A 24,286-nucleotide genomic window follows, 5' to 3' on the forward strand; every position below is an offset into this window, starting at 1 on the left:
TGTTCTCAAGTTCTTTCCCTTTGAGTCTTTTCCTCCTTCTGCTCCCTGGCAGCTATTCCCTTTAACTCCCTCTGGGAGCTGCACCTGGACTCTTCTCCAGCAGTGGGGAAATCCCGGGATGGACTGCTGGAACAGCCACACTGCAATCCCTGGAATTATAGTACTGAGACCAGCCACTTGTATGGCACATATATGCCCTCTAGTACCTTTCCTTCTGGCTGCCTACAATATATATATATATATATATATATATATATATACACATAATCACTATTCACACATGTATCTCTTTCATACAAGCTATGCGTTTAGTAAACCAGGAACACACCACAAAAAGTGGTGGATTTTGCTCGGCTTCCAATTCTCACACACACCAGAGTAACAAATAAGCCAAAGGTAAGGATGGGAAGCAAGAATATATAGTGAGAAACAGGTAGGAGTTTGTAATTGCTAAAGCAGCAGCAAGGTGATTGGTTACACAAGAGTACAAAAGGACACATTCGGGTCACAGGAGGCACTAGATTACAGTACCTATTAGAGATCACAAAAGCATTCAGGTCACAACCAAAAACAGCAGATGGCACTAGTGTGACTATGCATTTCTATGCCTTTAAGTGTCCTAACCTTTATTTTATTCACCTATCCCTTTTCTGTCTCTGGTGCTACTATCTACTTTCTTCTTGTTTTCCTTGTTTTAATCTTCACCCATCTTTATTGGCAGGGTGAGGATGATATATTTCCCTTGCATGTGCAGGAGTTAATTCAATCACGTTGCGGGAATCCAAAATATGCTGATTGTTATATTACTGAGATGATCCTGGGAAAAGAAGCATCCAGAAATGAAGGGGGAAAAGCTATTTAGAACAAGTGGTAAAAGTATTGACACAAAGGAGTTATGCTACTTGGGTAGTCATGTGCTGGGGTGGTGCAACTAGCCTTCCAAGGCTGAGCAGAGGCTTGTAATCAGTGCAGATTTAAATTGGGGGATTGGCATCTGGTAAGCAATGTTGCTAATCTGGGGCATTACAAGAACAACCCAAAGTTTGAAAAAGGCAAAAGTCTGCAATTTAAGTGAAAACACAGGGGCACAAGGGGTCACTGGAACACATATGGTCACAAGAGGACTTGAGGTCATAAGCAGAAATAATAGTGGGTTCATTATGAGCATAGTGAGGCACCTTCAGGTGCCTGTGCCAATGAAAAAAGGTCTTCCTGTCTGCCAAGGTTCTGGAAACCTGGATGTCCCGGATGTAGCAGGGGGAAACTCTACACTTAAAGGCATTAGGTAGTCTTAAATCCTATCATTATCATTTTGTGTGTGTGTGCAATCACATTGCTGCCATTAATTGTATAAGGACAAACAACTTTATATATGTTAGTACAGTTATACTTTAAACTTGTATATGGGGTTAAAAAATCAGCAAGGGCAACTTCAGGTGACTGCATACTTTTTCATTATATATTTGGTTGTGAAAATAAATTATCTAGATTTTATTCTTTTACAATTGGCTTTGGTAAAGATAACAGCAGCATTCAGTAAAAAAAAAAAGTAAAATTTCTGTACAGACAAATAAATTACCTTACACATGTAGAAACTCCTCTCTAGAGACTAAATAACATTAAAATAAAACAATAATTTGTTCTTTAAGAAAAACACTTTTGTTTGTAATGAAAGCGAAAGATTGCACACTTGAAATTTATTTTTTTTTAGGCAACAACAATAAAAAATATTGAAGACATGCTGGAAAAGACTCACTCAGTACTTGAAGGCTCTCTTGTTTATCTAAGTGAGAGCAGTGAGGTGTACATTCGTGTCCAAGGCGGGTGGAGAAAAATTCAGGTACATATTTTATTATTAAATAATTTTATTTATTTTTCTACTGTCTTTGACATGATACATTTGACTAAACACAAGAAGACTTGAATCTTCCATCTAAGAGTCCTGATCTTTGGAATTTTGAAATAGACTAAATATATGAACATATGTAAAGTTTATTCTAATAATTTCTGTCTAAACTGTATCTGGGCACATAAAACCTACCTCTTAATGTATTATTTGTTACAAAAGCAAAGGAAAAAAAGCCTTTCAGTTACTTTATAAGGCAATGTGTCTTGGCCAAGGTTACAAAGAAGTCATCAGGAGAGCATTTCCTCTGTCTACTTTCCCCAGTTTAAGAAACTGATAGGTTGTAAACTTGTAGCAAATTATATTGTGTTAGGGTGTAGTAGGAGGCTGACCATTGCCAAACGTTTGTGGACAAAACCAAAGTACTTTACAGGCATCAGGTTTTACATGATCCTTATTGTTATATCCTTTTCACTTTTGTGATAGGTTTTTGTTGCTATTGTTATCACTTATAATTTCTCATTGTGCCTAATGATTTGAACTCTGCCCCTCCCCCAACTTAAACACACACCCTTTTTTATTTTCTATTTTTAATACATTATTTAATGCATATCTCCTTTTTATCGTGTGTTATTTATGCTATCTGTGTATGAAACTGATAAAAATAGATTTACCCGAAGATGAAGCAGGCAATCTTGCATATGGTTACTTGCATTTGCAATTGTGTTCTCTACTGCATGAATGCCTAGGTTGCTGTGATTTACGCAGTTTACTCTTGCCAAACAGCATACATATCTGACTGTAGCTTTGCCATATCAGGATATGAGAACTGCAATGCTCATTTACAGGTGCACTGATGTTATGTCATTGATATAGTACTTTTTCAAATTGGTCATAAGTGAGAGAAGAGACTGGTCCTGTGCTGTCCTATCATAACTGTCGTATCATAACTATGCAAGCTCTATAGACATAATCCATCTTTTTTCATTGAACTCTCCAGAACTGAGTTCTGGCACCTTTTTCGACGGATTTTCCAAGTTCATAAAAGGGGAACAGCTGTCAGTGAAAATTACAGCTCAGCCTGTAAATACAGGCTGCGCATGTATGCTTCAATACTGGAGAGTGACTGAGCAGCCTAAGTGATTGGGAAGTGTCATCACGTCCTGCATGACCTGTGACATTTGAGAAGGGCCAGTTGTTTAACTGTGCCTGAGAATTTCCCGCCGACACAGTGATTCAGAGCATTCTGCTCATGCTGCAGAGATACATGCCGGCTGGGCTGCAGAAAAAGGTAAAGGAGCATTACATCTCTAAAGCCCTCATAAAAGCTTTCCTTACTCCCTTTTCCTCACATACCTCTGTATGGAGTGCCCTCTAAGGGAAAGGTCTGGCACAGTATCTGTGGAGGATCAGTATTCAGGAGGATCAGTATTCAGGAGGATCTGTTAAGCTTTTTCAATAGTGATGTCATAGCAATCAATTAGGACACACCTGGTCCCTGTTCTGTGCACATCTACAGTCCATTACAGGTCAATTTGGGTATTTAGTGCTTGATATTTCTTTTTATTGGTAAGTGCTACATTTTTATACTACATTATTCTAATTCACAAAATTGCTTCATTTATACTTTGATTTGTTGCAGTTGTTGTTTTTTGTTTGGTTGCAACACTGCTGTATATATATTAAATAGCACTTTATAATATGTCAACAAAATATAGTATGAATGTAAAAAAAATCTGATTCAAATTTCATTATAGTTTTGTTTTGGGGAAAGCAAATATTTGAAAAAAAGATTGTTATATTTAGGGATTTCACTTGTGTGTGTATGTCAAAATAGATTTAAATGTATATAAATGTTCATTATTGCTATTTTAACTGGACTGGTTTGGGGGGGGGGGTGGAATAATCAAGTACGTTTGCTTGGATGGTATGCATTGATGTGACTTTTTGTCATCTTCATTATTGTTAGTTTCACCCGTTGTGCCTGTTTTCTATTTACGGTTTCTGTTGTTTAGCAATTCTTCAGCAATGTTTTCTCATTTTATCCACAAAAAATTAGGACAAAATCCTACTTCTTACATTTCCCTCCTTTTATCCTTTAACAATGGATAACTACTATCTTTTTACATCTGGGATATGTTTAGTTCCCTAGTGTTTGAACTTGATGGACTTATGTCTTTTTTCAGCTTAACCTACTATGTAACTATATGTAACTATGTACTATGAAAAAAGACATAAGTCCATCAAGTTCAACCACTAGTGAAATTAACCTATCCCAGTTATAAAACCTTATAAGATATAGTTGGTCCAGGGGAAGGCAAAAAAATCCCTGGTACAATTTGCTTTAACAGGGGAAAAAAATTCCTTCCTGATTCCATGAGGCAATCAGATGTTCCCTGGATCAACAGTCACTGTTATTTTCACTTTAAAGCCTTAATACCCAGTTATATTCTGTGCTTCTAGAAAAACATCCAGCTTTTTCTTAAAGCAATCTATAGAAGTTGCTGAAACTACTTCGTGAGGGAGCAGATTCCACATTTTCACAGAACTTACCATGAATAATCTCTTCCTTATCCGGAACTTAAACTTCTTTTCCTCCAGATGCAAAGAGTGCCCTCTTGTTCTTTGTAAAGATCTCAAAGTGAATAATGGGGAAGAAAGTTCTCTATATGGACTGTTTATATATTTATACAGGGTGATCATATCCCCCTTAAACGTCTCTTCCCAAGGGAGAATAGATTCAGTTCAGCTAATCTCTCCTCATAGCTGAGCTCCTCTATTCATTTTAATAATTTAGTTGCCCTTCTCTGTACTCTCTCCAATTCAACAATGTCCTTTTTGTAAACTGATGACCAAAACTGGACTGCATATTCCAAATGTGTTCTGACCAATGCTTTGTACAGGGACAGGATAATGTCCCAATCTCTGCAGTCTATTCCTATTTTAATTCCAGGAAAGTGCTTTACTAGCTTTAGATATTGCAGCTTGGCATTGCATGCTGTTATTAAGTCTATGATCTACCAGAACCCCTAGATCCTTTTCCATTTCTGACTCGCCCAAATGTACTCCCCCTAGACAGTATGAAGCATGCATGTTGTTAGCTCCCAAGTGCATATTTTAAATTTATCTATATTAAATATAATTTGCCACTTGGCTGCCCAATCAAACAGTACATCTAGGTCTGCTTGTAGATTATAGACATCCTGTATAGACTTAATTCCATTACATAGTTTGGTGTCATCTGCAAACACAGAAATGGTACTTTTAATCCAAAACTCTATATCATTTATAAAGATGTTAAACAGTAAACATCCCAACAAGGAATCCTGGGGTACACCACTAATAACCTTAGACCATTCAGAGAATGAATCATTAATTACTATTCCCTGGATGCAATATTTAAGCCAGTTCTCTATCCATTTACAGACTGACTTTTCTAAACCTATCGACCCTAACTTCCATATTAACCGTCTGTGGGATACAGTGTCAAATGCTTTAGCATAGTCAAAGTACACTATATCAACTGCTATTCCACTGTCTACCTGTTTACTTACTTCCTCATAAAAAGACAGTAAGTTTGTTTGACAACTTCTGTCTTCCTTGAAGCCATGCTGACTATCACTTATAATATTATTTTCTAGCAGAAACTCCTCTATGTGGTTATCAAACTCTCTAAGACCTTTCCAACTATGGACATTAAACTAACGGGTCTGTAGTTACTTGGTAATGACTTTACTCCCTTTTTGAAGAGGTACCACATTGACCTTACGCCAATCCATCGGTACTTTGCCAGTGAGTAAAGAATCTCTAAAAACTAGAAATAATTGGCTTTGAAATAACTGAGCTCAGCTCTTTGAGGACACGTGGATGTAGTCCATCAGGTCCTGGTGCTTTGTAAACCTTAATTTTTCCGAGCTGTTTCTCAATCAGATCAATTCTGAGCCATTGTGACTCATTTAAGGCAGTGACATTGCTATTAGGAATTTGGACTTGAGCTCTGCCATTTTCCTTCATGTACACAGAGCTAAAAAAAGTGTTTAGTAAATATGCCTTGTCTTTATCCCCAGTTACCAACCCAGCGACATACTTTAGGGGGCCTACATGCTCAGATCTGAAATATTTGCTACTATTATATGACAAAAAATTTGGGGGGTTTGCCTTACTTTCCTTTGCAATCTGTCTTTCATATTGAAGTTTTGCACATTTCATCTCCTTTTTACATCTTTTGTTATATTCTTTATAGGTTTCAAATGCTGAAGGTGATCCTTCATTTTTATATCTTTGGAATGCCCTTTTCTTGCCCCATTGGCTTTTTTAACATCAGCTGAAAGCCACATATGTTTTAATTTTAGCCTCTTAAACTTATTACCCATTGGAAAATATTTTTCAGTTTGGTTTTGTAGAACAGACTTGAAACATTCCCATTTCTCTTCTGTGTTCCTTGAGGACAATATAAGTCACAGAGAGCCGCCCTTAATAATGGAAAATTTGCTCTCCTAAAATTAAATGTTTTTGTCTTTCCTGTTTTTGCTTCCTGTTTACAGCTTACATTAAATGAGATCATATTATGGTCACTGCTACCCAGATTCTCTTTTATTTGCACATGTGTTATAAGCTCTGCATTGTTAGAAAGAACTAGGTCCAGCAGAGTATAATTTCTAGTTGGGGCTTCTAAAAACTGTACCATAAAATTATCTGGTATTAGATTCACAAATTTCCTCCCTTTTGCTGTTCCTGTAGTGCCATTACTCCAGTCAATGTCAGGGTAGTTGAAATCTCACATGATTAAAACACTTCCACTTTTTGCTGCTTTTTCTATCTGTGCTAGTAATTTATTTTCTAATTCTCCCTTAGCACTGGAAGGCCTATAGCAGACTCTAGTAATCCGCAATTTCTTATTTCACATTCACTTTTAGATCATTTCTCACATACAGACAGACAACACCCTTTCATTTGACCCTGTCTTTACAAAAGAGAGTATACCCAGAAATATTGAACCATGCTGTGGCTGCCAGTTGGCAAGGACCTGCTGCAGGGCAATTGAGAAAACCGCGGGTGAGTCAACATAACCCTGGGGCAAGCAATACCAGGTGTACTGCTGTCCCATGAAAATGAAAGCCATAAGGGGCTGAGTCTCGGGTGATAATGGTATTAAAAAAAATGCATTGGCTCTGAGATCCTGTGTAAAACGGTATGAGCTATCTGGCTTTTTCACCGGATTTACTGGAGTATTGTAAGGAGAGCAGGTTTTCCTAAGTATGCCTTGCTGGCAGAAAGATTGAATCATGGTGCTAAGGAATCTTCCTTGTCCTAAGGGGTACTGCTTTTGGTATATTGGTGTATGTGGTTTTCTGAGTGCTGTATATGGAGTGCAGTCCAGGAATCCCACATCATATGGTTCGATGGACCATGTGCTGTCGGGAACTTGAAAATCCAATAAAGGCAGTTGCAAGGTTGTAATGACATAAATCCCTTCCTTTGGGTAAACAACCAGTGACACTCCCAGAGATCCCATCAGGTCTCTTTCTAACAGGTTGACTGGACAACTAGGTAATACCTTAAATGAATGTATTTTAGAGTAGAGGTCAGGTTGTAAAGATTTCTCAAATATGTGCCACATCCCAAGATATCTTAGACTTTCAAGTATCACAAACAAATCACGGGACGTTTTAGGCACAGATTTTAAAATAAATGAAAATATAACTTTTCTTTTAGAAAGTTTAAAACACAGGTAAAGGGTTAACAATAATTACTACACAATATATAAAAACAAATATATTTTCACATCATGGCAAGGTCTCATATAAGTCGGAAAGAGTCTTTGACTTTTCTACGCGTTTTGCAGGTTTAAACCCGCTTCATCAGGAAATTATTGGGACCTGACAACATATAAGAACGAACAGTATCTAGTTTACAATTATTTTATTACATTAATAAATGCTTTCAAACAGGTATTTTTCATACTAAATCTTGGAAAATGTTGACAACAACACTCTAAGGTGGGTATCTCCTCCAAACAAAAAAGAGCACTGACTTCAAGCCAGGCAGCAGAGTGGTAGAGGCTAGCAAGGGAGGATTATCTCATATATTTTATTAACAAATCACATTTAATCTCTAAAGGTAGGAATTACAAAGCTCGGTCATGAAATTACTATTTTCTTTCATCCTAATTAATATTTCAAGATGTATATAGGTGTATTTATAAACTTCCAAAATAATAAATTAAATGTCTCAATAAACTGTGAATGGCTGATGATGTTAATGATGATGACATAGGTAGTTTAGTATTTCATATATGAGGGATTATTTTAGAAATAGGTATTTACAACTGAAAAAAAATCACCAGCTACCTTTTTGGAATATTACAAAGTAGTGACAGCTTATATGTTATATTAATAGAGGTGACTCCTATAGAATACATTTGCCTGTTTCAAAACAAATCATTAATAGGGAAGATACATAATAATAGTGACTTCAATCATAAGCCTTATAAAGAATGTAATTTTGCTGAGTCTTGAAGTTAAGTTGTTTTTGTGTTTTTTGCTAAATTTTGCAGATAGTTGAGTTGTGTCTATACCTTTATATCCTCATCAGTAGGTCAATATTTGCTCCATCCTTACCTTGAGCCTTCTTACCTTGAAACATCTTGCTCAGCGAAGTTGTTAATTTTCTTGTTATTGACTAACTACTAAGTGTCTTCCATCTTGTTGTCTGACTATATAAACTGCGATGTGATAATAAAGTATTGATAAGTGATATAACTACATGCTTGAGCTGCTTGTGTGTTTTTCACTGCTCCCAACGCGTTGAAAACAGAGGCCACGATAGAGAGGGAACCTGATTTGGGATCAGCAAGAAATCGCCTTAAAGCTACGTACACACTTCCAATTATTATCGTTGGAAAACGAACGACGAACGATCCTGCACGATATATACGAACGATCGTATAGCACCGATCCTGCACATAGAGATAACGACCCGATCGTTCGTAGATATTGTACACACATGGTTGCCAAGGTGAGGTTGGGTCAATCCTCACTGCTGTGGTTGCCTCGGGCAAGCAGTAACGTGACCTAAGCTGCGTTTTGGTAGGTGGTCCTGGGAACAGGACGTCAGCGAGCACTGCAGTTACCAACTGAACTAACAATAACTGTGTACAAACGTATGATATTTTTACTGTAATTTATACAGAAGAACCTAAAGACCCCTATTAGAAACGTAAAAAAACATAGAAAAGTGTGCTAGAAACCTGACAACAGGGATGCCCCCTATAATGTTAACCGTAGAGCAGGAGATTATTACACTGACCCTTTACATCACACCTGAAAAATGGAATAGAGAACTTAAAATGTCCTGATCCATCCCAACTCCTGCACAAACAAATGTAAATGATTATCCCCTCATAACTGAAGCACGCTATACAAGTTATGGGAAGAGTTAAACACTGAGTTTGTAAGATTACATGGAGATAGGAAATCCATGGCCACTCCATTAGCATGCAAGCAAAAGCCAGGAGAAACTGTAAGTGAATATGCTAGAAAGTTTAGGAAAGTGTGGAAGAAAGAAGCAGGTTTAGGATTATGAGGAGACCTGAGTATAGTATTTACTCACTGATTATTGGAGTATAGTATTTAGTCACTGATTAATGGAATGATTACTGAACATGGGCGCACTGCCAAAATGATTATTGACAACTGGAGCACTTTAGATGCCCCAAACATTTTTGCCCAGTTAATAACAAAGGATGCTGCAGGATGTTTTGAGCTGCCTAAGCCGTCCAAGCCCCATGTAAAGGGACTCCAGCACTACGTTACAGATCCCTGACCAGGTTGATGAAAACCCAATAATCACATTAAAAGTACAACAGCAACAATATAGACCACCAATGCAGCCACATTCAGCTCACAATTACAGCCACCCCGCCCCAAAGTACCCCATAGAATGGGGAGGCAAACCTCATCAAGCATAGGGATGCCCACAGGAAGACTCCACCACCACTATATTACAGATCCTGACCAGACTGATGAAAACTCAAAAATCACATTAAAAGTACGACGGTTCCAGATAGACTTCTTAGTAGACACAGGAGCGATTTGTTCTGTCCTCCAATCCTGGTCAGGTCCATCTACACCTGGTGGGCCCTCTGTGGGAATAAACGGAGTCATCAACCCTACAAGACGCACACCTCATATTCCTATTTGTACAGTACATGGAGAATACATTACACATCACTCATTCAAGGTATTACCTAGTTGTCCAGGTAACCTGTTAGGAAGAGACCTGATGGGATCTCTGGGATTGTCACTGGTTGTTGACCCAAAGGGAGGGGTTATTGTCAATACAACCTTGCAATTGCCATTATTGGATTTTCCAGTTCCTGACAGCACATGGTCCACCGGACCATATTACGTAGGAATCTTTGACTGCACCTGATTAACAGTACTTACAAAACCACATACACCAATATACCAAAAGCAATACCCCCTAACAAAAGGCAAGGAAGATTCCTTAGCACCCTTGATTCAATCTTTTTGCCAACAAGGAGAACCTGCTCTCCTTTTAGTACTCTACACTTTACACAGGATCTCAGAGCCATCAATGAGCTGATCACACCCCCAACACCGGTCATGTCAGATCTTTTTACCATCCTTACAGCAGTACCGCCCAAGACCCAATTTTACAGTGTTATTGATTTGGCCAATGCATTTTTCAATGCATTTTTCAACAATATACCTGGTGTCGCTTGCCCCAGGGCCTGTCCCTGGACCTGCCTGTTGTTGACTCCCTGGCAGTCATTTCAATTGCCCTCCAGCAGGTTCTTGCCAACTGGCAGGCACAGCATGGTTCCACTTTTTTGTTATGTACAGTAGCCCCTCTCAGGAGGCATGTCAGAGGGACACAGTGTCGTTGTGTTTTCTGGGAAAAGAGGGACAACGGGTGTCGCAGAAAAAGGGTAATTTCTGTTTGCAAAAAGTCACATTCCTGGGAATACTTTTAACCCCAGGATCCCGGCTGCTAGCTCTCAGCCCTGTACATGCCATTACCAGTCTGCCTTGCCCACAGACAAAGAAACAGCTGCTCAGTTTTATTGGCATGATCAATTTTTGCAGACACTGGATCCCTGACTGTTTGTATTGGGAATCAAAGCTCCGTCCTAGTACCATCGCAAATGCTCCTAACAACATTCAATGGTCTGATGAAATGACTTAAGCATATTTGATGTTAAAAGAATCCCTGACCCCTGCCCCTGCATTGGGAATGCTGAATTTTATCGTACCATTTGTATTGCATGCAAGAGAGAATTGTAAAACCATAGCTGCTGTGCTTGGTCAGATGCATGGAGGTAAATTGAGGCCTGTGGCATATGTCTCTAAGACACTGTCTGTTAGTGTGCATAGCATGACAGCCTGTCTGCGTGTGCTGGCCGGATGTGCCACGGTTGTAGAAAGCGTCTTACTTCTAACTTTGGGTCACGAGACGATACTTTACACATCCCATGCTGTACTACACTTGCTTAAGAATTTAACCACTCAACACATAACAGCACAAAGGTTGTCCGACTATTAGGTTATCCTAACATTCACTGCAGGATTAAGTGTAAAATATGCTCCTGCTAACAGCGGTACTGTTGCTGTGCTTAATGTCCTCTTTGGTTTTAAAGGGTCCGAGGATGAAGTGCAAGAGTCACACTCATGCATCACTGAAATTTACCTCCTCAATCAAATAGCCATTGTCAAATGTTAAGCACACACTTCTTCCAACTTATTCGATGCCGGGGCAACAGACTAGCAGATTTTCATGCCAAAGCCACTGCTCTGTCTGCCACACCCACCACTAGCCCCCTCGATACACTTCTGCTCACCACCCCAGCTTCCACTGAAACCAACACACTTCTAACACAATTACAGTCCTTCGCCACCCCACAGGATATTGACTTTTGGGAAAAGGGATTGGCCTTAGATTCCTTTGGAATCTGGTCAAAAGGAAGGACAGTAGGGCTGCCCGAAATAGCAGTACCCCTCATTGTTTTTTTAATCCATGGTATAGGACACAAGAGCATTAAAACTACAACACAAGAAATAAACAAGCTCTTTTGTGCAAAAAATTTAAAGGAACACACACAAGCCATTCTTTCCCGCTGTCTAACATGTGCCAGAAATAATGTGCAAGGGAAGAAAACAGGACATCATGAACATTTGTTACCTCTACAGTGTTCAGTTCAATAGTTACAAATTGATTTTACACACATGCCAAAGGCTTCCAGTAGATGTCAGATAATGTTAGTGATTACAGATAGATTCAGTAGATGGGTAGAAGCTTTTGTAGTCAGGAAAGAAAATGCAAGGACAGTAGCTAAAATACTTTGCAAGGAGATCATCCCCAGATTTGGATGCCCAGTGAGAATAAGCTCCACAATGGCACTCGCACTCCATTCACTTCTAAAGTCACACAAGAGATTTAAAAAATTATGAACATAAAATGGAAATTCCACATACCATATCACACCCAGAGTGCTGGAGTAGTAGAAAGGACAAACAGTACACTGAAAGACAAACATAGGAAAGCAACTGGAGGGACATTCCATAAGTGGGACTAATACCTACCAGCCGTACTAGCAGAAATAGGAATGACACCCAATCCAGTTATTAAGTTGTCATCTTTTGAAATTTTATTGGGAAAAATTTTTACACCCCCTAGGCTAAAGACCCTTTAATTTTATTACCCGCTAAATTTATTGGAAAATTGAACAGCAACTACGGAGATATCTCTCTTTCGTTTCCTTTCCCTACAAATCAACCGACGCACCCATTCAAGCCCAGAGACGTAGTGTTGGTTAATGCTCTGCACAAGCACAAATCCTTGGATCCACCCTTTGGACCTCCAGTCACCGTACAAGCCCTCACTAGAACAGTTGTGCTGATCAGTGGAGGACCCACCTGGATACATGCTTCAAGAGTGAAAAAGGCACCACCGATCCAACGCCAGAATGATGCTTCTTGATCCACGAATACCAGCCCAGATGCTTGTCTGCAGTTTTGGAGCCCTGATGGTATTCTGTCTTGTATGGGTAACAACAACTTGCCACTATCACCCCCAAGACTTGCCCTTCATTTGTCTCCAATCAAGTCATTACCTAAAGAATTACTCTACCCTGTCAATGCACCGGCGAAGACTTAAGTATAGTGACTGGACTGATTTCCGGGGTGACATTTTCGGAACGTCTTGCCAAGAAAAAATATATATTAGTTCTAGTTTTTGCCTATCTGATATGGATAGTACTCAGGATATGTTAACGTCTTGTTTGATTGCTGTCTCCACTTGAGTCAGCATACTGCTTAGAGTCTTTAGCAATATCCATAATGACAATAAGGTTATTGAAAGTGATATACGTTTATCTCATAACCCGTATAACTTTTGTAATAACTGTCAAACCTATGACTCCCTGGAAAAATTGTTATTGTCAATATGCAAATTAAGAATCATTCAGATTCCTCGAGTTATGTATGCTGAAGAACCTGAGGCTGTTTATTTGCATGTAAAGGAACAAAGGTATGAAGGGAAATGTAAGGAATGTACTTTTGCTGAGTCTTGAAGTTAAGTTTTTGTGTTTTTTGCTATATTTTGCAGATAATTGAGTTGTGTCTATACCTAGTTATATCCTCCTCCAGTAGGTCAACATTTGCTCCATCCTTACCTTGAGGCTTCTTACCTTGAAACATCTTGCTCAATGAAGTTGTTAATTAAGTTTCTTGTTATTGACTAACTACTAAGTGTATTCCATCTTGTTGTCTGACTATATAAACTGCAATGTGATAATAAAGTTTTGAGAAGTGATATAACTACATGCTTGAGCTGCTTGTGTGTCATTCACTGCTCCCAACGTGTTGAAAACAGAGCCCACGATAGAGAGGGAACCTGATCTGGGATCAGGAAGAAATCGCCTTACCAGCCTTTACAAACTATTAAAGCATATATTGGTCTAGTATCTTACCAGAGAGAACAAGTGTTTTCAAGCAATGTTACAAGAAAGAACAAGTGTTTTCAAGTGATGTTATAGGCAATCCTCACACAGATAACGTTTGACATGCATCTCCGAAAAGACGTGCAGGGTAGAAAAGGAAGATTCCCCGTTATTGCCAGCCGCTAGACCGGAACCGGAAGTTAACAGGAGGGGGGAAGACGCCCAAGGGACACAGGGAGCACAAATTATGTCCATGGCAAGGCAGTCCCAATGGACTGTCTGCCAATGGACAAAGACCTACGAAGTGGATAAAAGACCTGCGAAACGCGTAGAAAAGTCAAAGACTCCATCTGACTTATATGAGACCTTTCCATGATGTGAAAATATATTTGTTTTTATATATTTTGTAGTAATTATTGTTAACATTTACCTGTGTTTTAAACTTTCCAAAAGAAAAGTTATATTTTCATTTATTTTAAATTCTGTGCCTAAAAAGTCCAGTGATTTGTTTGTGATACTTGTAAGTCTCTAATACCTTGAATGAGTGATGTGTAATGTATTCTACATGTACTCTACATATGGGGATATAAAGTGTGCATCTTGTAGTGGTGATGACTCCGTTTATACCAACAGAGGGCCCACCAAGTGAAGATGGACCTGACCAGCATCGGAGGACAGAACAAGTCACTCCAGTGTCTACTAAGAAGTCTATCTGGAACTGCTCTAATTTTAATGTGATTATTGGGTTTTCATCAGCCTGGTCAGGGATCTGTAACATAGTAGTGGTGGAGTCTTCCTGTGGGCATCCCTATGCTTGATGTGGTTTGCCTCCCCATTGTATGGGGTACATTGGGGCAGGGCTGAGCTGAATGTGGCTGCATTGGCGCGCTATATGGTTGTTGTTGTACTGACTGCTGATGGTGTGTAGGGCAGACCCTGGCCCAATGAGCTTCCTGTCCACAGGCAAAACATACTTGATTCCTTCTAACATTTCCATATCCTCTATTGTCATTTCTGTCCTGTCTGCCTCTTCTGCCTCTACCTCTTTCTCTGTACCCTCTGGGTTTCCCTGCATAATGGAGTCCCTGCACATGGGGCTTTGACAGTTAAGTTATTTCAAAACATCCTGCTGCATCTTTAGTTAACAATTGTCCCATTATATCCTGCAAGGGTAATGTGCTCCAATTATCGATAATCATTTTGGCAGTTTTAGCATGTTCAGGAATTAATCCATTAATCAGAGACTGTGCACAAACAACATTCAAATCTCCTCCGAAGTATAGATCTGCCTATTCCTTCCACACTTTCCTAAACATTTGAACATAATCACTTACTGTTTCTCTTGCTTTCTGTTTGCACGCTAATGCTGTAGCCATTGATTTTCTATCTCCATGAATCCTAACAAATTCAATATGCACTTGATCCCACATAATTCGATATTGTTGTTCAGTAATGAGGGGATAGTGCTTCACAGTGGTCCCACCTGGAGATGGTATTTCTAGGGCTGATATCTTGTGTTCTTCTTTGTGTTTTTGCAATAATTAGAAATTCATTTCCCTCAGTATTCAGCAAATTTTGTGTTTCTGGTAGGGAGGGGCTGCTGGACGCTGGAATGCAGCTGCTGCATTCTCACTGCTGCTCTTCTTTCTTTTTTTGGGAACTGACAATCATTAGCCAAATAACCTCCGCAATCAAAATTATACATTATACTCCATAAACTCCTGCCCTGCGGTTAACAAAATCAACAGGAGTTTCCCCTGAAATATTATAAGGAATATCCTCATCACTGGGTGACATGGCTGTGGGTTTTTGTTTATGTCTGATTTTAATGCGTTTCTTTACATTTTTTTATGTGAATCTGCGAGCTGTTCCTCCTTTGTGAAATTCCCCTTACCTTGGGTATTCCCTATTGTTGCAGTATAAATTACAGTATAAATTTCAGATGGTTGTACACAGTTATTGTTAGTTAAGTTGGCAGCTGCAGTGCTCGCTGACGCCCTGTTCCCAGGACCGCTTTGCCAAAACGCAGCTTAGGTCACATTACTGCTTGCTCGAGGCAACCACAGCAGTGAGGATTGACCCAACCTCACCTTGGCAACCAGATTAGTATACAAACTTATTTTATATACAATATTTCTTACACTTCTAAATTATTGACACCGAAATTCTTATACTCTATACATTAAAACAGAGGCCACCAGTGTGCACAAATTCAATAAATGATTTCCCAAATCTTTTCCTAACCCAGTCCTTCTATGAGGAAGTTTACACTGACACAGTGCTTAGGTTCATAAGATATCTACAGAGACACAGGGGAGGGCAGAGGTAAATAGGAAAATTTCCACTTACCCGATCCTGGTCCCAATTTGGTGTCAGATGTAGATATCCCACTTCTGACACCAATTTGTTAAGGCAATCTCTTACTGATCCCCGATCAGCTGTCCCTCTCTCTCTGATGGCTTCTGTTTACAGCGCTGGGAAAGCGTAACACACAAAACTCAAGTATGTAGTTTGATCACTCCCAAAACTTTGTTTGCACACAGCTTATATACCAGTTCAAAGGCATAATCAGTGCATGATCGCATGACTACAGAGAACTAGTAGACATGACAAATGTCCTTGTGGTTCTCTAAAACAGGATATTCATGTCAGGAGAACAGATAAATAGCCGAAGAGAGGAAAGGGAGAGTTTCAAGGCAAAAAGGAGGGAAGCGGACATTAGTTTACTGATAAGAAGAGTACAACTAGTTTTAACATAATTCAATTATCTACAAAAAATAACAATATTAATACCTTGTTAGCCCTATGTAAAATCATGATTTGGGATTCCGTCCATATCTCATGATAATACTCTTCCTGATTTTTTGATAGCCTTGTAAAGCACATTCTACTATATCCTGATCTGGAAAATCTTTCTGCCACAATTTCACATTAGAGACTGATAACGGCCTGGTAAAAACAGGCAACAGATAGGTGTAAATATTGGAGATAGTGATAAAAGTTTATTGAAACCACTGGGCTGAAATATTTCTGCATAGTTGAGTACTAGTGACCTGAGGTACGACATAATCTGGTTGTAATACAGTGGATGAAGTGCCCATTGTAGAATATCATACATAATCCGCATATCAGTTAAGGAAAGTTTGGTATGATTCTCCGAATGGAATAGATCACTGTACCTCACTAATCCGCTTTGCTTCCAAACACCAAAAGCTGCATGCTCTTGAGCCTCCTTTCTTGAGGAAACATGGGGTTACCACATATGGGCAGATACTGAGATAAGCAGAGTGGCACTTTAAATCTCTGTCTGATCACCTTCCATGTAACCACTGTATCTCTGTTTAAAATATTATGAAGCAGAGTAGTAGGAACATCTTAAAATTTACAGTGTAACAATGCACATCGATTCCAAGTATGTGCCATTGCACTTTCCAAAAGTACATTAGAGCAACAAGATGTATCTCTAAGCCAGTCAACAACATTTCTGGCTATACTAGCCAGATTGTAAAGTCTAATATTGGGAAATCCCACACCACCCTTAGACTTAGGCAGATATAATTTTAGATATAGAAATATAGATATAGATTTAGAAAAGATATTCTCGGGTGTTTGCCATTCCATAAAAATTTTGTGAAAGCCTTATTAACAGCAATGACATCGGTATGGGACAGTAAGAGAGGCAATGTCTGCATGGGGTAAAGCAGTTTGGAGAAAGACATCATCTTGATTAAATGGCAACGGCCCAAAAATGACAGGGGCAAATGCTCCCACATTCTTAATTATTTTTTTATTTTAGTTATCAAAGGTGGATAATTCAATTTGTACAGTGAGGATGGTAAACGGCCAATACCAATCTATCTGCAAGAATTTTAGATATATTTATATTTTCGCATCTATATTCACTAATAAAATTGGCCGATATGCGTCCGGATCACATGGGTATTTATCTTTTTTCAAAAAAAGCTTTATATAAGCTTCTTGACCGGAACGAAAATACATGTCTCGTTTCCATTGATTGGTATAAAGCGCATGCAAATCATCTACCACCTCATCTTTCAACAAAAATTCGGAGGTGAACCCATCAGGGCTTGGGGCTTTTCTGTTTTTTAAATTTGAAATAGTCACCAAAATTACGTCTGAAGTGATAGGCGTGTCAAGGGCATCAATGTTGCTCTGTTGTAATTGGGGTAGTTCAACTTCCGAAAGGAATGCTGCCCCGGCCTGTATGTCTGCTACTAGAGGAGAATACAAATTTTGAAAATATTGCACTAGACAGTGATTCACCTCTTTGGGGGAGGTAACCACGTCTCCTGTGGGCGTATACAGTATGGGAATTATAGGTCGGTTTGTAACTGGCGCGGACCAGATTTGCCAACATTTTGCCCGATTTATTGCCATATTTATGATATTCTAGTGATTTATACTTGCACTTTAACTGTTCGTATTGGGAAAGCCAGGAATGGAATTTATCAGGGGTAGGATTATCAGTTAATGCCTTTTGTGCTATTCTGAGCTCCTGTTGTGCTGTTAGGAAATGGGATAAAGTGGCTTTTTTTCTCTTCACCATAAAGGAAATTACCTGACTTCTCGAATAAGCCTTACCCGCCTCCCAGAACAGGACTGGATCATTCCTATGAATGCCATTATGTTGGACATACTCAAGCCATGCAGATGTTAAAACATCCTGGAATTCAGGGTCTTTAGACAGGAAAGAAGGAAAACGCCAGGGAACATAATCGCCTTTAGGGAATTGATCTCTTATCACAAGTGAAATGGTGATCCGAGATCACCATAGTATGTACCTCTGGTGACTCGGTCCTTTACATAATAGCATCTGTACAAAATAGGTAGTCTAAATGTGCCTGCAACAAATGAACTTGAGAGACAAATGTATACTGTCATTCTAGTGGGTAGTGCTGTCGCCAAACATCATTCAAATACATTGCATTGGCAAAATCTGATAACACATAATGAGGTGCATATCATCCAGCCCCGGCGACAGAGTTAAGCTACGTACACACGTCAGATTTTTATCGCCCGATAATCGGCATCGGCCAATTATCGGGCGAAAATCTGCCGTGTGTACAGTCGGTGTCGTCCATCGTCCGGACGACCGACCTGCCGGATCCACGGACGATGGACGACAGCCGATCCTAATGAAAGGGAAGGGGAGAGCGCGCAGCAGGGTGCCGCTCCGTCGCTCTCCCCCTCCCCTCTCCATAGAGCATGAACGGTGCTGTATGTACAGCGCCGTTCATGCATTGTGCACTCCCTTGTCGTTGGAAAGGATCGTGAAAGATCCTTTCCAACGACAAAAATTGGAAGTGTGTACGCAGCTTTACAGCATTTATCCTCAGAATCCAACATCACCGAATTAAAATCACCACATATAATTTTACAGGGAGTAGGGTCCTGGGCTAGCCAGCTGCACACCTCCTGAAAAAAAGACGATGATGGTGAATTAGGTGCATATATATTGTATAATGACAGAACATGGTCATAGAGTTGTATAAGTACTTTCAAAAAGCGACCTTCAGAGTCACTTTGTACCATTTTAACCTTCCTAGAAAAAGACTTATGGAACAAAATCATCACTCCTGCCTTTCGGTCATCAGAAGGTGAACCATAAACTTCGCCTACCCATAGCTTCTTCATTCTATAGAAATCATTACTGCCTAAATGCGTTTCCTGTAACAACACAATGTCTGCCCTCAATCCTTTTTAAATGTCGTAGAACAGACATGCGCTTATTAGGGGAACGCAAACTCTTAACATTCCATGAGATCAAGCGCATTGTATACATAAGCAGGAATCATTTATACAGAAAATAAACCAGCCATGTTGTAGCAGCAGCACTATCAATACAGGCAGTGTGAAAGATCGTAGCATTAGAACATACCAGTACATTTTTCATATAATTAGCATGACAAACATATATAACCTGAGATGAGCAGGCCATCTACAGTAAGCATTTGATCATAGCGGCTGTGAAACCATGTGAAGTGAGTGTTCCCTAATAATAATAATAATATCAAAACGGGGAAAACACCAGGGAAACACAGGGGAAAAGACCAACAACTTCAGAAAATGACTTTCCTTTTTTCCTCGTTGAGCAACAAAAAGTGGACAAAGTTACTTGCATATTTAAAAAATATTGCAAGATCACCGGAGGCAGGCTCACACCTCATAAAGTGGGAATCATAAAGGTGCAATTTCAAAAAGAAAAAGAACACTTGAAAGCAGAGTAGAGTTCTTCCAATTTATCTCGCCTTCGGATATCAATTCAGAACGGTGGGCATCACGGATCTTCTTTGTTGATGGTGCTATTGAAGAGTGTGCTGCAGAACGTGGTGGGGAATTATATGATTTTTCAGATGGGGTAGATGCCGTATCAGAAAGCAGAGTATGCACCAGACTTTCTGCTTTCTCAGCAGAAGTAAGAAAATATTTGCGCCCCTGAACATCGGAAAAATGAAGGACGGCAGGATATGCCAGTGTAAAGCGCAACTTGTGTCTATATAAAATCGAACATACTTGCTGAAAGCTTCACCTTTTACATGAAACTTCTGCAGAATAGTCTGCAAATATGAGCAAGGAAGCACCCTCAAATTGTAGATGACGCTGGTTGCGAAAAGATTGAAGAATGCGCTTTCTATCAGTATAATAAGAGTATGCCACCAGCACTGGCCGGGAAATGGAAGCCTCTTTGCGAATGGAGCCCAGTCTATGAGCACGTTCCACTCTGCAGTCAATGTGAAGACCCAGTAATTGCGGTATAATGGTAGTGCATACCTCAAGTAGTTGTGATGGTTTAACACTTTCTGGGAGACCTATAATACACAGTTTATTGCGCCGAGACCTATTTTCTAAATCCTCTATTTTATCTTGTAGCGCTTGAGCTTTAGCTTCCGAGGCAGAAATAGTAGCTCAAGTGGAGGAGACATCATCCTCCACCAGAGTAATCCGCTGTTCAGCAGCATCTAAATGTTGAGATTGTTTACACAGATCCTTTCTCAATGATTGAATGCCCTTGTGAACTGCAGCATCAATGGCCTCCTGCAGTGTAGGTTTAAGCAATGCAGCTACTGCATCTGCTACCTGAGTAGGATGAGAGAGTTCTGCGTGTTCAGCAAGGTTTACCTGAGAGGAAGCAGTGCCTGATGCTTGGGATGGTGCTGGAGCGGTGGCCATCTTGGAAGGCGTAGCCCGCTGCTTTTCTTTTTTCCCTATGGAATCCTGGCTATTAGCGATGGAGGAGTGCTCCAGAAACCTGTCCATCCAGGCACCGTTGATCAGAGGAACCGCTGCGGGCGAGTCAGTGAAGGAAGTGCCGGCTTTGTATGCGGAAATCCCTGAGGTGAGTGGGAGCCGCTAATGCATGCTGGCAGCTTACGAGGCGCCGGAGTCCCATATTGTTATTTTAATGTATTATGTATATATTCCTTTTATAAATACATTTTAATGATTTTTATTTCTTTTATTTTTTTTTTAATAGTCTGACATTTGAATGAGCTGTGGTTATCCTTTAACATACTTTACTCAGGTTGATTTGCTGCACTATTTTAAACTCCTCTGTTCACAGAGTAAAACAGGTTGTCAGATAGCTGTCCAGCTCAAGTTCCATACTCACGCTAGCACACCTGATGGTGATGGAAGGAAGTCCAGGTTGCCAAGCACAACATTTATTGACAAGCTCACAAGCAGGGTCAAGCAATTTTTCTCTTCCTGTTAGAAATAAACAGATGTTCTGTTGTTGCTCAACTTAATTTTGCTCATTAACCACCTGAGCGTTACACTGAGGTCTAGATTCTCCATTGTCCCGCTGGATGTGCACAGCGGGACCATGGAGGTAAGGATGTGACAAAATTACGGGGTTAACCATCCTAGCCATTTTTTTTTTGCCCGTATGAAGGTCGGGCATACCGGCAAGGTGGTTAAATACTGGATTGTATGCATTTTTTAGGTATTTACATAATTCAAATAGTACTAATATATAAAATTTCCAGAGAAAAATACACTTTGTGCCAAACATGTTTTATTGCTTTTACAGCCTTTCATGGTGTTTATGCAGGTGTGAATGCCATTTTAGACCTTGGCCCACTATATATTTACTTGCTCACATCAGCTTGGTAGTGGAAGCACATAAAGGTGGACCCAGAAGCAATATCATCCATGATGATAAAAATAAAAACCCTCTTTGCCTTTTTCTTCCTATATTTTCTCTTTTATATGTACTCAAATTATAAATACATACATACATATATGCATGTGTGTACATACATGAGTGCACATGAAGCAAAACAAATAACATAAAAAAAAATTTACCAAAAATGGCAGGCGTTTTCAACTGATAGAACACAGTTCGCGTGCACATGTAGATGAGAAAAAAAAACAAAATAAAAAAAAAAAAAACACACACAAACACGGTTTAAAAGTTACACTAAACACACACATGTAATAAATTACTTTAACATTAAAGGCTTGCTCACTGTTTGGCTGGCTTGCTCACTGTTTGGCTTGTGAAAACAAAAGGAGTTTAATCTTTATAGTAACCACAAACTGTACGTAAACGTTTATAACTCCTTGTAAACAAACATTGTTACTGGGAAAATGAGTGGTAGCAAGGTGGAAAGTTTGGTTCAGTGCACAGTCTGTCACATGAATGCACAAATGGAGCAACAGCTCCTAGGTGAATACTGCTGTGACAGATGTGTGCAAGTCGCCTTTCTGGTATCTCGCAGAGAGCTGGAGGAGCACATTGCAACACTGAAATCACTGGATATCCTTGAGAGGGGTCTCCTGCTCACTGAGCAGGCAGGTAATGGCTTAGATGTGGAGGGTGGAGAGGTTTATCAGGATGAGCATGTAGGGAGTTGGGTTAATGTAACTTGAGGGAGTGGTAAGGGCTCCCAGGAAAGGAAGGCCAGCCCTGTGTTTGAGCACCCCAACATGTTTGCAAAGTTATGTGAAGATGTGCAGGTGACAGACCCAGAAGTGGCAACTCTAGAAGTTACTGCTACCCCTAACAGCCAGGAGAGCAGCACATCTAGTTGTGGTGGAGAGGGAAATGCAGGAAGGAAAATACAATTGGTAGTCATAGGGGATTCTATCATCAGGAGGACTGATAGAATAGTGTGTCGCCCGGATCCCTTCACCTGAATGGTTTGCTGTCTCCAGGGCCAGGGCTCGGCATGTGGTGGACCGAGTGGACAAACTACTGGGAGGGGCTGGACAGGACCCAGCTGTCTTGGTCCATGTTGCAACCAATGACAATATAAATGGAAGATGGTGGATCCTTAAAAATCAGTTTAGGGAACTAGGTTTGAAGCTGAAGAAAAGGACCTCCAAGGCTATATTCCCTGGAATAACACAGGAAAGGCATAGGGAGCTTAGGCAGCTAAACGCATAGCTTAAGTCCTTAAGTCTTAAGCTGACTTTTCATTGGGGTACAACCTGTATGCCAGAGATGGTTTGCACCTAAATGAAAGGGGGTCTGTTGTGCTAGGGGAAAGATTTAGGGGAATGGTGGAGGGATATTTAAACTAGGACACAGGGGGGTGGGACAGTCAAATAAGGTGGCAGAAAGGTTAGTCAGGGGTCAGACACTAGTGGAGGGTGGATTGGGGATAGTTGGGGGGAGGATTATGGATAATTGTAAGGAGCTTCCCATGTTACAAACAAACATTGGTTTGTGCAGTACTAGTTGTACTGAAAAACAAAATTATTTGGCAAACAATGATGGTAAAAGCAGCAATGGTTTAAAGAGCCTGTTCACCAATGCTAGAAGTCCAGCAAACAAGATAGGGGAGTTGGAAGCCTTAATGAGTGAGGAGAAATATCTTAGTTGGTATTGCTGAATCCTGGCTTTGTTCTTCGCATGACTGGGCTGTCAATATTCCTGGTAAAGTCAAACGCAAGGGTGGTGGTATCTATCTGTATGTGAGAAGTGATCTTAAAGTGAATGTGAAAGAAGAAATTGCGAAGGGAACAAGCGATGAGGTTGAGGCGATATGGGTGGAATTGAATGTGGGGTTGAACAACACACAATTAATGACTGGAGTCTGCTATAGGCCCCCCAGTGCTAAGGAAGAAATAGAAAAGCAATTACCAGCACAGATAGAAAAAGAAGCAAAAAGTGGAAGTGTTTTAATTATGGGAGATTTCAACTACCCTGACATTGACTGGAGTAATGGCACTACAGGAACAACAAAAGGGATGAAATTTGTGAATTTAATACAAGATAATTTTATGGTACAGTTTTTAGAAGCCCCAGCTGTAAATGATATTCTGCTGGAACCAGTTCTTTCTAACAATGCAGAGCTTATAACAAATGTACAAATAAAAGAGAATCTGGGTAGCAGTGGCCATAATATGATTTCATTTAATGTAAGCTGTAAACAGGAAAGATAAAAGCATTTAATTTTAAGAGATCAAATTTTCCATTATTAAGGGCGGCTCTCTGTGACTTGGACTGGGAG

At 39.8% G+C, this 24,286-nt stretch overlaps 1 protein-coding gene across 4 annotated transcripts in view; it reads left to right on the plus strand.

Moving 5' to 3' along the window:
• COL15A1 (collagen type XV alpha 1 chain) overlaps positions 1–24,286 on the plus strand; it is a 493,232-nt gene that overhangs the window by 364,462 nt on the left and 104,484 nt on the right. For all 4 annotated transcript variants that reach the window (XM_072411944.1, XM_072411942.1, XM_072411943.1 and 1 more), the window contains one exon: positions 1,712–1,840. In XM_072411944.1, coding sequence (XP_072268045.1) covers positions 1,712–1,840 — 129 coding nt within the window. The remainder of the gene's footprint in view (positions 1–1,711; positions 1,841–24,286) is intronic.

Source organism: Pyxicephalus adspersus, chromosome 5, assembly GCF_032062135.1.
Source record: "Pyxicephalus adspersus chromosome 5, UCB_Pads_2.0, whole genome shotgun sequence".
NCBI lineage: Eukaryota > Metazoa > Chordata > Amphibia > Anura > Pyxicephalidae > Pyxicephalus > Pyxicephalus adspersus.